Source organism: Lutra lutra, chromosome 2, assembly GCF_902655055.1.
Source record: "Lutra lutra chromosome 2, mLutLut1.2, whole genome shotgun sequence".
NCBI lineage: Eukaryota > Metazoa > Chordata > Mammalia > Carnivora > Mustelidae > Lutra > Lutra lutra.
Genome location: NC_062279.1, coordinates 66,422,884 through 66,435,101, shown reverse-complemented (window position 1 = coordinate 66,435,101; position 12,218 = coordinate 66,422,884). Strand labels below are relative to the sequence as shown.

General features: G+C 38.5%; 1 protein-coding gene across 8 annotated transcripts in view; it reads right to left on the bottom strand.

Moving 5' to 3' along the window:
• The window catches only part of DCLK2 (doublecortin like kinase 2), a 150,122-nt gene that overhangs the window by 53,743 nt on the left and 84,161 nt on the right, over nt 1–12,218 (bottom strand). For 5 of the 8 annotated variants that reach the window (XR_007125137.1, XM_047717616.1, XM_047717615.1 and 2 more), the window contains exons 3-5: nt 8,078–8,180; nt 4,569–4,670; nt 3,653–3,703 (exon numbers count right to left, since the gene is read on the bottom strand). Coding sequence is in view for 6 of the 8 variants with exons in the window: in XM_047717616.1 (XP_047573572.1) it covers nt 3,653–3,703; nt 4,569–4,670; nt 8,078–8,180 (256 nt within the window). In the remaining 2 variants the exon portion in view is untranslated. The remainder of the gene's footprint in view (nt 1–3,652; nt 3,704–4,568; nt 4,671–8,077; nt 8,181–12,218) is intronic. The other 3 variants (XR_007125138.1, XM_047717613.1, XM_047717614.1) reach the window with 1 other exon arrangement.

Genomic DNA, 12,218 nt, shown 5'->3' with positions numbered 1-12,218 from the left:
AGGAGACAGAGGTCATTCAAACCCCAAATAACCAGATTGCACAAATACACCAAGCACATGCACAACATTGCTCCAATGAAGCTTCGATTCATTTAAAGCTCAAAGCAGATGGCAAATCAGTGAAAAGCAAAAATAATGTGTTTTATTGCATTACAAAGTATCAGACAAATAAGGAATGAAACTAGAATTGTTTTCAGTAATAGCTTTCCAACAGTGACATAAACAAATATATAAAACATTATGGAATTAGAGATGTGAATGAGAACTTGTCCATAGATTCTGCCTGCCAGCAAGGGCAGAGAAATGAAATGGCTGGTATGTTTGTAATACTTTACTAGGAAGGCTGTCCTGAAACTTCCAACATCCATTCTCTTGGTATATACCAACCTGGTTACCCAAGAAGTTCTACCACTCTCCCAAATCAATTCCACATAAGCCAAACAAATTTTCTAAGCATATTCTTTATGGAAAGGGAAAATTACTTGTCATTTTTCTTATAACACCTGTTTATTTCTTTGAAGGCCATAAAAGGCACTCTTCAACTTTCTTTTTATCTAAAGTACTCATTCTTAATTCCTTCCATTTTCTTGTCCTCACTGTTTAATTTCTCCCACTATTTACCAAATCTTGATGGTTTTCCAATAGTACCCCCTCCAAACTTCCACACACTTCCTGGGTTGAAGGCTCTATTTAGAGCACAGCTAGGAAAATCATGACCACTGCTGTATAGAAGGGAGGGTAAATTTGCAGATTTTATACTAGAGAATGCTGGTCAAACACTTCAGCATGACTTATGCTTATTCCTAACTTTATCACCTGGATCCATTTCTGCTGTCATTTCACAAAGTTGGTAGTTAACATTTAGGACTGGTGTAATTATTTTTCTAAGACGTATCTGAAACCCCTTTTATCACGAATCTTCAATGCTTTGCCCAAAGATGAAAACTGTCATTCATCTCTATGGAAAGAAAAGCAAAGTCCATTTCTTTCTTTTGTTTTCAAATACGAGGAAGCAGAAAACTATTATTTTAAATGAAGCTAATAAATGTAAAAAAACAATATGCAGAGGCAGAAGTCCTAAATAGGTGACTCAAAAAAGTGAGTACTAGTTCTTGAGTGGAGGCAAAAGTCCTGGGATCAACAAGTATTTGTGATTAGATGAATAACCTATAAACCAGGGTATCTGGGTTTGAAGTCATGCTTATTTATTGCATTGCTCATTTTAAATTGGGAAAGGATGAAAAAATTTTCTTGTCACTTTTAACTTACCAAACTTTAATTTTTCTAATTTAAAACCACCCATGCATAAACAATGATCTGTTATCTATAATTTCATAACAAATGTACGTGCATATTTAGAGTACAAGGACAACACAAGGAACTGTGCAATTAGAAACTTTCTAGGATATTCAACAGTCCTGATTATTTCTCAATTAAGTTAAATTTCAATGTTGTTTTCTTTTAAAAATTCTCTTTAAAGAAAGAGAATTGGTGGCAGAAGTTCACATAAAATAGAGATTATTATGGTCAATGAACTAGTCAACTTGCTGTGAGCTGAGACTGAATTTTACTCCTTTTTTTCCTTTATTCCACACAGCAACCTAGGCAGGTCACCAGCCTCCACTCAGTAAGTGCTATTAGCTTTCACAGATACTCAGAATCCATACTGACAGCAGAGGCTACTTTGGAACAGTGACAGAAAAGGGACAAAAGGATAAAAATCAATTCCTGGAAATGGTGATCCTGGCAGGAGACAAAACTCCCTAAAAACATACCCACTGCTAAACAAAGTTTCTTGACAAAACTCACTGCCAGGGATTTTACTGGAGTCAGTAACTACATGCCCGTATTTCCCTCCAAATAATCTCATCCTAAAGAGACACCAAGTCATGTTTGGATTTCTAAGTTTCCCAGAGCATTTGGAAAATTCTTAAAAATGTTCCTTCATGAGTAATCCTTAATTTCACTTCTTTGCCCATTTCTTCCAAATCTTAGTTAGAAAGATAAGTGGGGCAGGGTCATGTTGGGCATGCTCCCCTCACACGGCTGCCACCAGCTGGTGGGTGGACAACGACCAACCTCGTCATGTACCACTCCTTCACCAACCCCCGACTCTCTCTCCCAGAAGAAGGCTGTTATCCATGCCTCCCCTCAACTGGAAGAAAAGAAATAAACTTGGGCTTTTTTGTTTGCTTGTTTGTTCAGAAGATCTTCTGTCTTGGTGGACGCTGAAAGATTTACAAGCTAGAAACCTCAAATGAGCATCTTTAGGACTCAAGTTATGGTAATATTTACCTACTTATGTTACCCAGATGAATTTCTATGTGTTTCTTACACACTATTTGCCTGTTTTGCTAAGAGTTTTGTTGAGAAATTCAGTCAACCAGAAGACCGCACTTATAGAGCACTTCTGTTCCAAGACTGAAAAGGTACAATTTTCTGTCTACAAAGCTAATACCTCTGTTTGAGATTCCAGTTTGTCCCACGGCATTTTCTAAATGTTCCCAGGTATGCCACAGCTAGAGGTCTGTAAATGTGAGTTGTGCTTGTGGGTATGCGGCTTTCAATAATACAAATTGCCCCCTTGTTTGTAACTGCGGGATGTGGTGAACATACTTTGGGGTTTAATCTCTCATAAAGAAGCTGTTTGCACTCTGAAGTGTGATTTATATATCTCACAACTTTTACTTGCGAGTTTAAGATACTCTACCCCAAATGCAAATACAGACTTAGTTAAAAATTGGGAGTCCTGAAATGTTAAGATTTCTTGAATCAATTTCTAAGCATTTCAAATTCAATTTAAAAAGATTTGAATAAATCTTTATTTATACAAACATATTGGTCTGCAAGAAAAATTATGGCTATGATACATGCTTTTAGTTTAGTATGTATTGGATTCATTAAAATACCTGATTTTTTAAAAAAAAAAGAAAGAAAAAAAAATACCTGATTTTTTAATCACTCTCCTCACTTCTATTTATTTCACTGATACGATAAATATCTATAAAACCTATGGCTAAAACAAAAGCAAAGAACCTGACAAAAATCTACATTTACCATATGGTAGGCTCAGGTAATTGTATTTATGCCAATTTCATGTTGTATTAGCTTTCCTAGTGTTTGAGATACTTTACAGAAGCATAATATAATTTGAAATAAGCTTCACAGCAGAGAGATGCTTCCAGTTAAAAATATTCATATCATCAATATTTTTAGAAAGAGTGTTGGGCCTCTTAGCTGTAGGGTAGGGAGGAAGGTAAGAACAGAAGGAGAAGAAGGTAAGAACAGAACAGTTTAATTGCTTCTATGGTCATTTTCCTATAACCAATGAACTTTAGCTTTTTTCAGTAACAGAATATTTTCCAAAATTAACTAGAAGATAGACCCTTCGAGGTGGTACTCCTCCTCGATCCCTTGGTCCTCTAACTACACACAGAGAGAGGCACTTGGCCATCTTCGGACAATGACTGGTTCTCTAAAAAGAAGGGACATTGAGGCATTCTATGCACGGTGAAGCATCCCACAGCGCACAAATGTACACTGGTACAAGCCAGATACGTTCATGGAAATGGAGCAAAAGGAAACAGAAATGTGGCAAGAGACAGAAACAAAAACCCAGCAGAGCGACAAAGCCATTCTCCTCATGGCTCACCTGGGGATCTGGCTGCAGAGTAGGCACCGGAGTGGTGTCCACCCCTCTTTACTGTGCACATTCAGGGAGTACAAAGAGGAGGAGACAGTAAGGAGAGCAGTTATTCAGCAGGTCTGAATGCGTATACACAAAAAGGGTTAAACAGCCTGACCAAAGGAAAGTGGGGTGGGTGCTGAAGGCAAAGCAGTGACAAGTAGAATGTCCAAAACACTCCATCTTTTAGAGGGCCTGATGCTTGACACAATTTTATTGATCCTACTTTCACATGTTCTAGATTTCCCATCTGTGAAATCATGGTTTTTCATAATCCTCTCCTGAACAGGAAGGGATATCAGCAAAATTATTTAAAATTACTATATACAAACCTTGTAGAAGACATCAAGATATTTATAGATGTTTCTAGCTTTTAAAAAAGTGCCCCCAAACAGTCAAAATTATCACAGATCTATAGGTTTAGAACCTGAAAGAAACTTAATTACAGGTAAGTCTGACTCTTAAATAAGTACCAATTTCCAATAATAATCACTGCTACTATTAAATTGCTTGAAAAAGGAAAAGCCTATGAAACTTGTCAAGGAAACGCGTTCTATGCCCCATGTATGTTTTAAACCAATAAGAGAAGAAAAATATCCACAATCATACAGCACAAAGTTAAAAATACAGTACGTTATGGTCCAAATGCAAAACACTTCCACATAAATACCAGAAGGTTCTAGATATAGACTGTTCTTGAGAAAATGTGTGAGAATAAAACAAACAAGCGTCTTAGCAGATCTATGACAACTTTGAGCAACAGACTCAAATTTTTTGTTTTAAGAATCATGTCATCTACGTGTCGTTTGGAACCTGGCTGCATGCAAACATGGGAAAGACCACTAGTTCGTAACAATTAAAGGAACTGAAGGAGAATGAGTACCTGAAGCTGGCGATTTGCTGCGTCGGGAGGGCCCAGGGCTTTTAGATCCATAATACTTGACAGCTGAGGATCGAGAATAAGAGGACTTCAAGACGCGGCACTCTAGAAAGGAGAGAAAGTGCATTAACTAAATCTGGTTAAAATACTGATCACACATGTATGCAGTTTACTGCCAGAGAGCGAACACCTGATCATTTTCCCATTATTGTTAAACAACTTCAATATACAAAGCAATTGTCCCAAAAGTACACCTGAGGTTGTCTTTAGTTAGGCTAGGCATCTTGTAGACAAGCTCATTGCTCCAGCGGAGTTCGCACTGAATAGGGAAATCCCAATGTCCTAACTTGATCACGCACGTAGAGCCCCGTCTGAACATGCTCAGCTTCCTTTTTCGGTCAGTAGTATTGGTAGCAAAAGGCCACAATTTTATTCTGTCCAAACTCCTTGATAATCTTATTTTGAAAGGGTAGGGGACTCCTTACCATCTTATTTTCCACCTTCTCTAAGTATAGAGGATCGAAAATGAGGAAACTAGCTTCCAGCAATAACTTTGGTTTTTCCATAAATCATCAAATAAAACAGCATTTAGAGTACCAGAAGTAATTATAGCTAAAATAATCAGTGCTAATTTGAATAATTAAGAACATGGGTTTGGGAGCCATGAAGATTTTGAATGAATCTTGAATCTGATTTTGCTAACTAGGGGAGCTTGGTCAGGGTCTAAGGCTCCGTTATTTCCCCTATGAAACTGGGATCAGAATAAGTTCTGCATCTGCTTGGTAGGCTTGTTATAAGGATTAAATCAGATAACCTATTGTCTGTCATTTACGTTAAAATACTTCAATTTATGAGGTAAGATTACAACGTGGGTTGGGTTTAATGTATACTTCCGGGCAATAAATTAACATGTGAAGTCCACTAATCAGGAAAATACACACCAGGGGAGGCTAGTTAGCATTTGAAAGACCCTAATCAAAACCTCACTCAGAAGGGGCTGGAGCAACTTCAGTTTAGTTAATTAGCATTGTGGATGTTAAACAGTATTCTGTTGTTGAAAGGAGGGGTGTGTGTTAGTCAGAAACGTTTTAAAGGCACTGCCACTCTTTCATAAGCACAAGTGTAAATCCAGAAAACCAATAACTACAGCTTAGAACCACACCCTAGCTTTAGGACTCTCGGCCAGTCCTGAGGTCAGTTCTTGAAGCAGGATTCTGTTACTTGGGGAAGACTGTGTTTAGCATTTTAATGAATCTTTTTTTTTTTTTATTTTTTTTAAAGATTTTATTTATTTGACAGAGAGAGAGAGAGATCACAAGTAGGCAGAGAGGCAGGCAGAGAGAGAGAGAGGGAAGCAGGCTCCCTGCTGAGCAGAGAACCCGATGTGGGGCTCGATCCCAGGATCCTGAGATCATGACCTGAGCTGAAGGCAGAGGCTTTAACCCACTGAGCCACCCAGGCAGCCCCTTTAATGAATCTTTAATGCAAGATATTGTCAGAATCCTAAAAGGATAGAAAGTAAGGACTTTATTAAGATTAAACACAAGTTAAATAACTGGTTAAAAAAACATACACAGGGGTGCCTGGGTGGCTCAGTGGGTTAAGCCTCTCCCTTCTGCTCAGGTCCTGATCTCAGGGTCCTGGGATTAAGACCGGCATCCGCGGCATCGACTCTCTGCTCAGTGGGGAGCCTGATTCCCCCTCCCCCTCTGCCTGCCTCTGTCCTTACTTGTGATCTCTCTCGCTGTCAAATAAATAAATAAAATCTTTAAAAAAAAAATACACATCTTTTTCTCCAAATAAATGTAACAGTGGCCAAATCAAGTTTAATTTCATGACCTGCTGGTGAAGGTATAATAATGACGTTTATAATAATGAAAGTGAAGCACATACATCAGGGACCCTTCTAACTGCTTTATATATACTGTCTCACTTAATCCTCACAAAATCTTATGAAAAAGCCAGTTATCCTCCGTTGGCAGAAGGCTGAGTAATTGGCAACTGAGAGGGAAGAAATCAGTAACTTACACCCACCTTTCACTATTGGAGCCCACTGGTAGCTAACAACAAAAACCATGAATAATAAAACGAGATTAGTAAATTTACAACATGCACACAAAGCACAGAGAACAATGCCTGGGACATACGTAGTATGTGCTCAATAAATATTTTGTTGCTACCCAAATTAACTTCATAACATAGAAGATATCATTGTGTTTCAGTGTCTCAACTTTCAAATTTAATAATATTGGTTGGCATCAAAGAAATACTATGAAATGAGATTAAGCTATAATCAAGAAACATGTAAAATACAGATGATAATGCAAATGCACATTTTAGTCAGTTTTAATCATCATGGGAACAGGGGAGAGCATTAGCACACACAATATAACAGGACATTCTCTGTGATTCTTTCTAGTGGTATTACAAGTTAAAATCAGGGCCAGGCCAACAGAATATAAGACAGTACAGAAACCCTCAGTGAAACTTGGCAGCAATGAAAAAAATGAAACAAAACCAAAAAGTACAGATAAATGAGCCCCAAGCACAAAGCAGATAAATTATCTCCATGGTAACCGACAGAGTTTAACAGGAAAGAATTACTCAAGGAAGTTTGGTACCACAAAACACATCATCTTGAATTTTAAGAAGTTTATGGATCACAGGATTTATTTGGTGACATGTTTCTCTAATTCTGGATGGTCAGAATCACTACAACTGGAAAGGGACTACCGTCAGTCTAATTTTTGAAAGGCCACCTCTCCTCACTCATGAAATTAAAGAGCGAGACTTTATCTTTTACATCGATCTCCTGTGTGAAATGTTATGTCTGTATGATTTTACCTCCTTTTAAGAGGAAGTTGACTTTACTATCAGCTAAAATAATCACTATTACTATAATAGGTTTAAATTAATTCAAGACGAAAAAGTAAAGCAATTTTCCCAGAATCAATAACACCTGAAATCACTAAGATTATTGCTATAAAGTTGAAAACTCCATACATTGGAGAAAGGGATTTTCTCATTCTATCAATGAAAATAGCTTTATTTTTTTCTGCATATATGAACAATGCATGTTTTTTTTTAAGTTGCAAACAACGAGGTAAAAAGAAAGCCAAGACAACCATGATTAACAATTTAATTATTACCTTTTACATATCTCGTTATGAAAACAGAAAATGGGTAACTAACCATTTCAGATTCAATATAACCCATATCTTTAGGGTGGCACAGCCAGCCACTGTTCTGAAATAGGCAGGAAATCCATTTCAGAGGCAAAACAAGGCAATCAAGAGACAACTCATTTTAATCTAAAAAATTTAAAACTACCTGAATTAGATTTTTTAACAACTAGGCTAATGTTTTCATTTTATTCTCTACTTTCATTAGTTCAAAAAGAATACCACCAATGTCCTCTTTCTTCAACATGCCAGACCACCTAGCAAGGGTCATCTGACTAAACCCCGACCCTCTGTTTCAGGATTACTAGGACGGTCAAAGAATTGCCTCACCACTGTGATCCAGGACGAAGTCATCTTGGGCATAACGGAATTTTTCAGGCCCACAAGCAATAAAAACATCGTCATCACCAAAAAAGTCTTGCAGACAAGTAACCTAAAAAGAAAGGAAAAAAAAAAAAATCACGTCTAAGAGATATATTAGAAACATTAGAAGTGAAAGAAAAAGCAAAATGCATTGCATTTGCAAGCCTCACCTATAATATTGTGTTGTAGTGAAAAGCAATTTAAAATCACACTACATTTCCAAGCACTCGACTCTTTATAGAGCACTTCCACACACTTTCCCTGACCTCAGCACAACAGAATGAGGAGTTCATAGCTGGCATCAACATTTCCATTTCACAAGTGGAGTCGAGGACATTCACACAAAGCAATGTGTTTTCTTCCGTGTTCCCCCTATTAATGGGTGACAGGGCTGAGGCTGATGGAAGTCTCTGTTCTCAGTCTAATTTCTTCATTTCTACCCTTCCTCAGTCTCCCCCTTCCCAACTGTGTCACCCTGGGCATGACTTCTCTGTACCTTTGGTCCAGTGCACTGTAGGTTGTTTGGGGAATAATGCATGAAACCTGCTTGGAATAGTGCTGGGCATCTCAAGGCTCAATGTGTTAACACGCATCTCCATCACCAACCTCATCATTAAGATCAGAGGAAGCCTCGGAGCCCTTCCAAAGTCCTGTACCTGAACGGATAGCTTTAATTTCATATTCTTTTTTCAACCCCTCACCCTAGCCCCCAACACACAGTATCAGTTTCAGATTCCACAGAAACCGGATTCACGGCAGTGAGCACATTCATCCATTCCTGCCAGGGATTATAAGAACTATCCTTCTGGACTTTGGACATAGGTAGATTCCACGTTTACCTGTTTTTCAACTGTCTATGTGATTTTTTTTTTAAGTACTCTTTTCCTAATAATAAAGTTTGTTTTTTTTTTTTTAAATCACTGTTCTAGTACCTAGGATCTGAGCGATTGATTTTATTACAAGGATATATTTCATCTGGTACTAAATTTGTTGGTATTTGACTAAATGCCAAAGTAAACAATTAAGTTGCTTATTATATAGAATAAAAGTACTTAACAAGTCTAGGGACTGTAATAAATCCAGGTGTTTTTGTTTTGTTTTTCTCTACAGCAGTTCAATTTTGATCTTAGTCAATCTTTTAATGATTTCACCTGTCAGTATAAATTGGCTTTCCAAACACGGTTTCCATGTTTGCCTCCCATCAACTCAGGTTCTAGCCAATGAATACGTATTTGGTTAAATAGTTAACCAATTATATAACTATCAAATAGGTTCATATTTGCCTCAAATACTACTCTCAAGGAATGGTAGGTATAAAATGAATAAGTTACACAACGGATTTAAACAAACATGTATTTTGACTCGGGATGCTGACATACCTCACATAACATTAAACAACTCTTGTCTCCTTTTATACAACAAATTTGTACTGAGCATTTATGATGTGCCAGGCACCATTCTAGGTGCTACAGAAACATCAGTAAAGAAATAAAATGATCCTACTCTCATGAAGCAAATGTAAAAAGCAGCACAATAAAATTTGTGAGTAAATTAATGCAATATAAAAAGGTGGTAAGGGGTATGGAGAAAGATAAAGCAGAGATGGGAACTAAACAGGGTGGTCAGGGAAGGCCTCACACTAAGATGACATTTGGACAAAATATTAAAAGAGACCAAGGAACAAGCATGTGGGCAAAGTGTTCTAGGCAGAGAGCACAGAATATGGGAAAACCCTGTGAAGATATTAGGCTTAGCACGTTCACAAGAAATAGTCCTGGAATACAGCAAAAGAGGAGAAGAATGGATCAGAGAAGTAAGGGGAAGGAGAGCAGATGACATAGGGCCCTGTCAGCCACTGGTATGGACTTTGGCTTTACTCTGAGATGGAAAACCATCAGAGGCTTCAGATCAGAAGACTGTCACAATGCGATGTCCCTTTTAATGGGATCACATTGTGCTCATAATAGACTGTAACAAAAGGGCAAGGGTAGAAAGCATTAAAGGCTCTTGCTACATCAGGCAAGAGATTAGAATGGCTTGTGCAAAGGTGTTGGAACCAAGATGCCCTTCAACAGACAAATGGATAAAGAAGATACGGTCCATATATACAATGGAGTATTATGCCTCCATCAGAAAGGATGAATACCCAACTTTTGTATTAACATGGACAGGACTGGAGGAGATTATGCTGAGTGAAATAAGTCAAGCAGGGAGAGTCAATTATCATATGGTTTCACTTATTTGTGGAGCATAAGGAATAACATTAATGGAGGACATTAGGAGAAGGAAAGGAAAAATGAATTGGGGGAAATCAGAGGGGGAGACAAACCATGAGAAACTATGGACTCTGAGAAACAAACTGAGGGTTTTGGAGGGGAGGAGGGTGAGAGGTTGGGTGAGCCTGGTGGTGGGTATTATGGAGGGCACGTATTGCATGGAGCACTGGGTGTGGTGCATAAACAGTGAATTCTGGAACACTGAAATTAAAAAAAAAAAAAAAGAATGGCTTGTGCAAAGGTGTTGGGAGTGGAGGAAGTGAGGGGACTACACCACCCTTTGGATATGGGGATATGAAAGAAGAGAGAAGAATATGATGGCTCAGGGTGTCTGGTTTGAGCCACTAAAGATAGGGCTGTCATGAACTCTGACAGGGTAGAACACAAGAGAATGGACAAGTTTAGTATAGAAAGGGTGCTCATGAATTCAGATTTGGAACATTAACTGTGAATGCCTATTAAACACCCAAGTGGAGGTGTTGGTTGGAAAGTTGGACATACACAAATCTGAATGTCATGGGCGAAATCAGGGCTGGAGATATAAATTTGGGACTCACCAGCATATGGATGGTATTTAAAAATCTTGAGATCAATTATGGCAATGAACAAACATAAGGAAAATATCTAAAGCCTGAGTTCTGAAGCAAAGTAATATTATAAGGCCAAGCAGAAAAAGCAAATCCAGCAAAGATTGAAAAGGAGCAACCACTATGGGAGGAAGAAAAACAAGAGTTTGTAGTATGCTGGAAACCAAGTTAAAAAAGTGTTTCAAAGAGGAGGGAGGAGAGAGCATTCACCTGGGTTAATGTTATCAACAGGCTAAGTATGATGAAGATTGAGAAGTGGCCACTGAATCAGCAACATAGAGATTTGTGGGATCTTAAAGATGAAAAACAGTTTTAGTGGAGTGGTTGAAGAGAAAGTCTAATTGGAGAGTTTTACTACAGGAGAGCAGAAGAACTGGAGACATAGACGACTCTTTCAAGGACCTCTGACTGATAAAGTAGGACATAGGAATGGGAAGATGGCAGAAAGAGGAGGTAGAGTTCGTGGTTAGCAGAATTTGTTAAGATGAGAGAAAAAATACTCTACTATGCTACTGAAATGACCTAGTAGGAAAAAAATGGTGATGCAAGAAAGAAAGGGGAATCCTGCAGGAGCTCTGATCCTTTGTAAGAGAGAGGAGATGGGAGCGGAGTGCAGATGGGACTGACCTCACATGAGACTACAGTCAGTCTTCCCCAGTAAAGGAAGCCAGGTGGAAGCTGCAAGGTAAGGACACATGGTGGTGTAGTGTTTGGACGTTTTCTGATTACTTCCTACTTCACTGAGAAAACTGAAACAAAGTCATCAGCTGAAACTGAGGCTGGGGGAGGAGGTACAGCAGGTTAGAGGAGGAAGAAAAGATGTAAAATTGCAATATGGGGTTGTGGGGAGTTCTCTGTTATTAGTTTAGTGAACACCTATGCCTCCACTCTGAAAGGAAAAGAACAGGTCTGACTTGATCACTGCTGTGTCCCCAGCAAAGGGTCCTATTTATAGAAACTGTACAGTGTAGTGTCTCTAACCAAAAGAGGAGCCCAACCCCCAGTCCGGGTTCTGGCCCTAAACCCTCTGCCTGCACCTCACCACACCCGAGTAATCTGGTACACTGTCCTGAGGGGGAAACAATGATGTCCCCACAAGCAGCACTAAGGGTGGACTCAGGATCCCACAGTCTACATGTGACAGAAATTCTTGGTTCTAAAATGAAAGAAGTTATCCAGTCCATATATTATTTTAGAAAAATCAAAACCTTTTAAGCTGGCATTGTTACTCTGTCATGGGGTTGC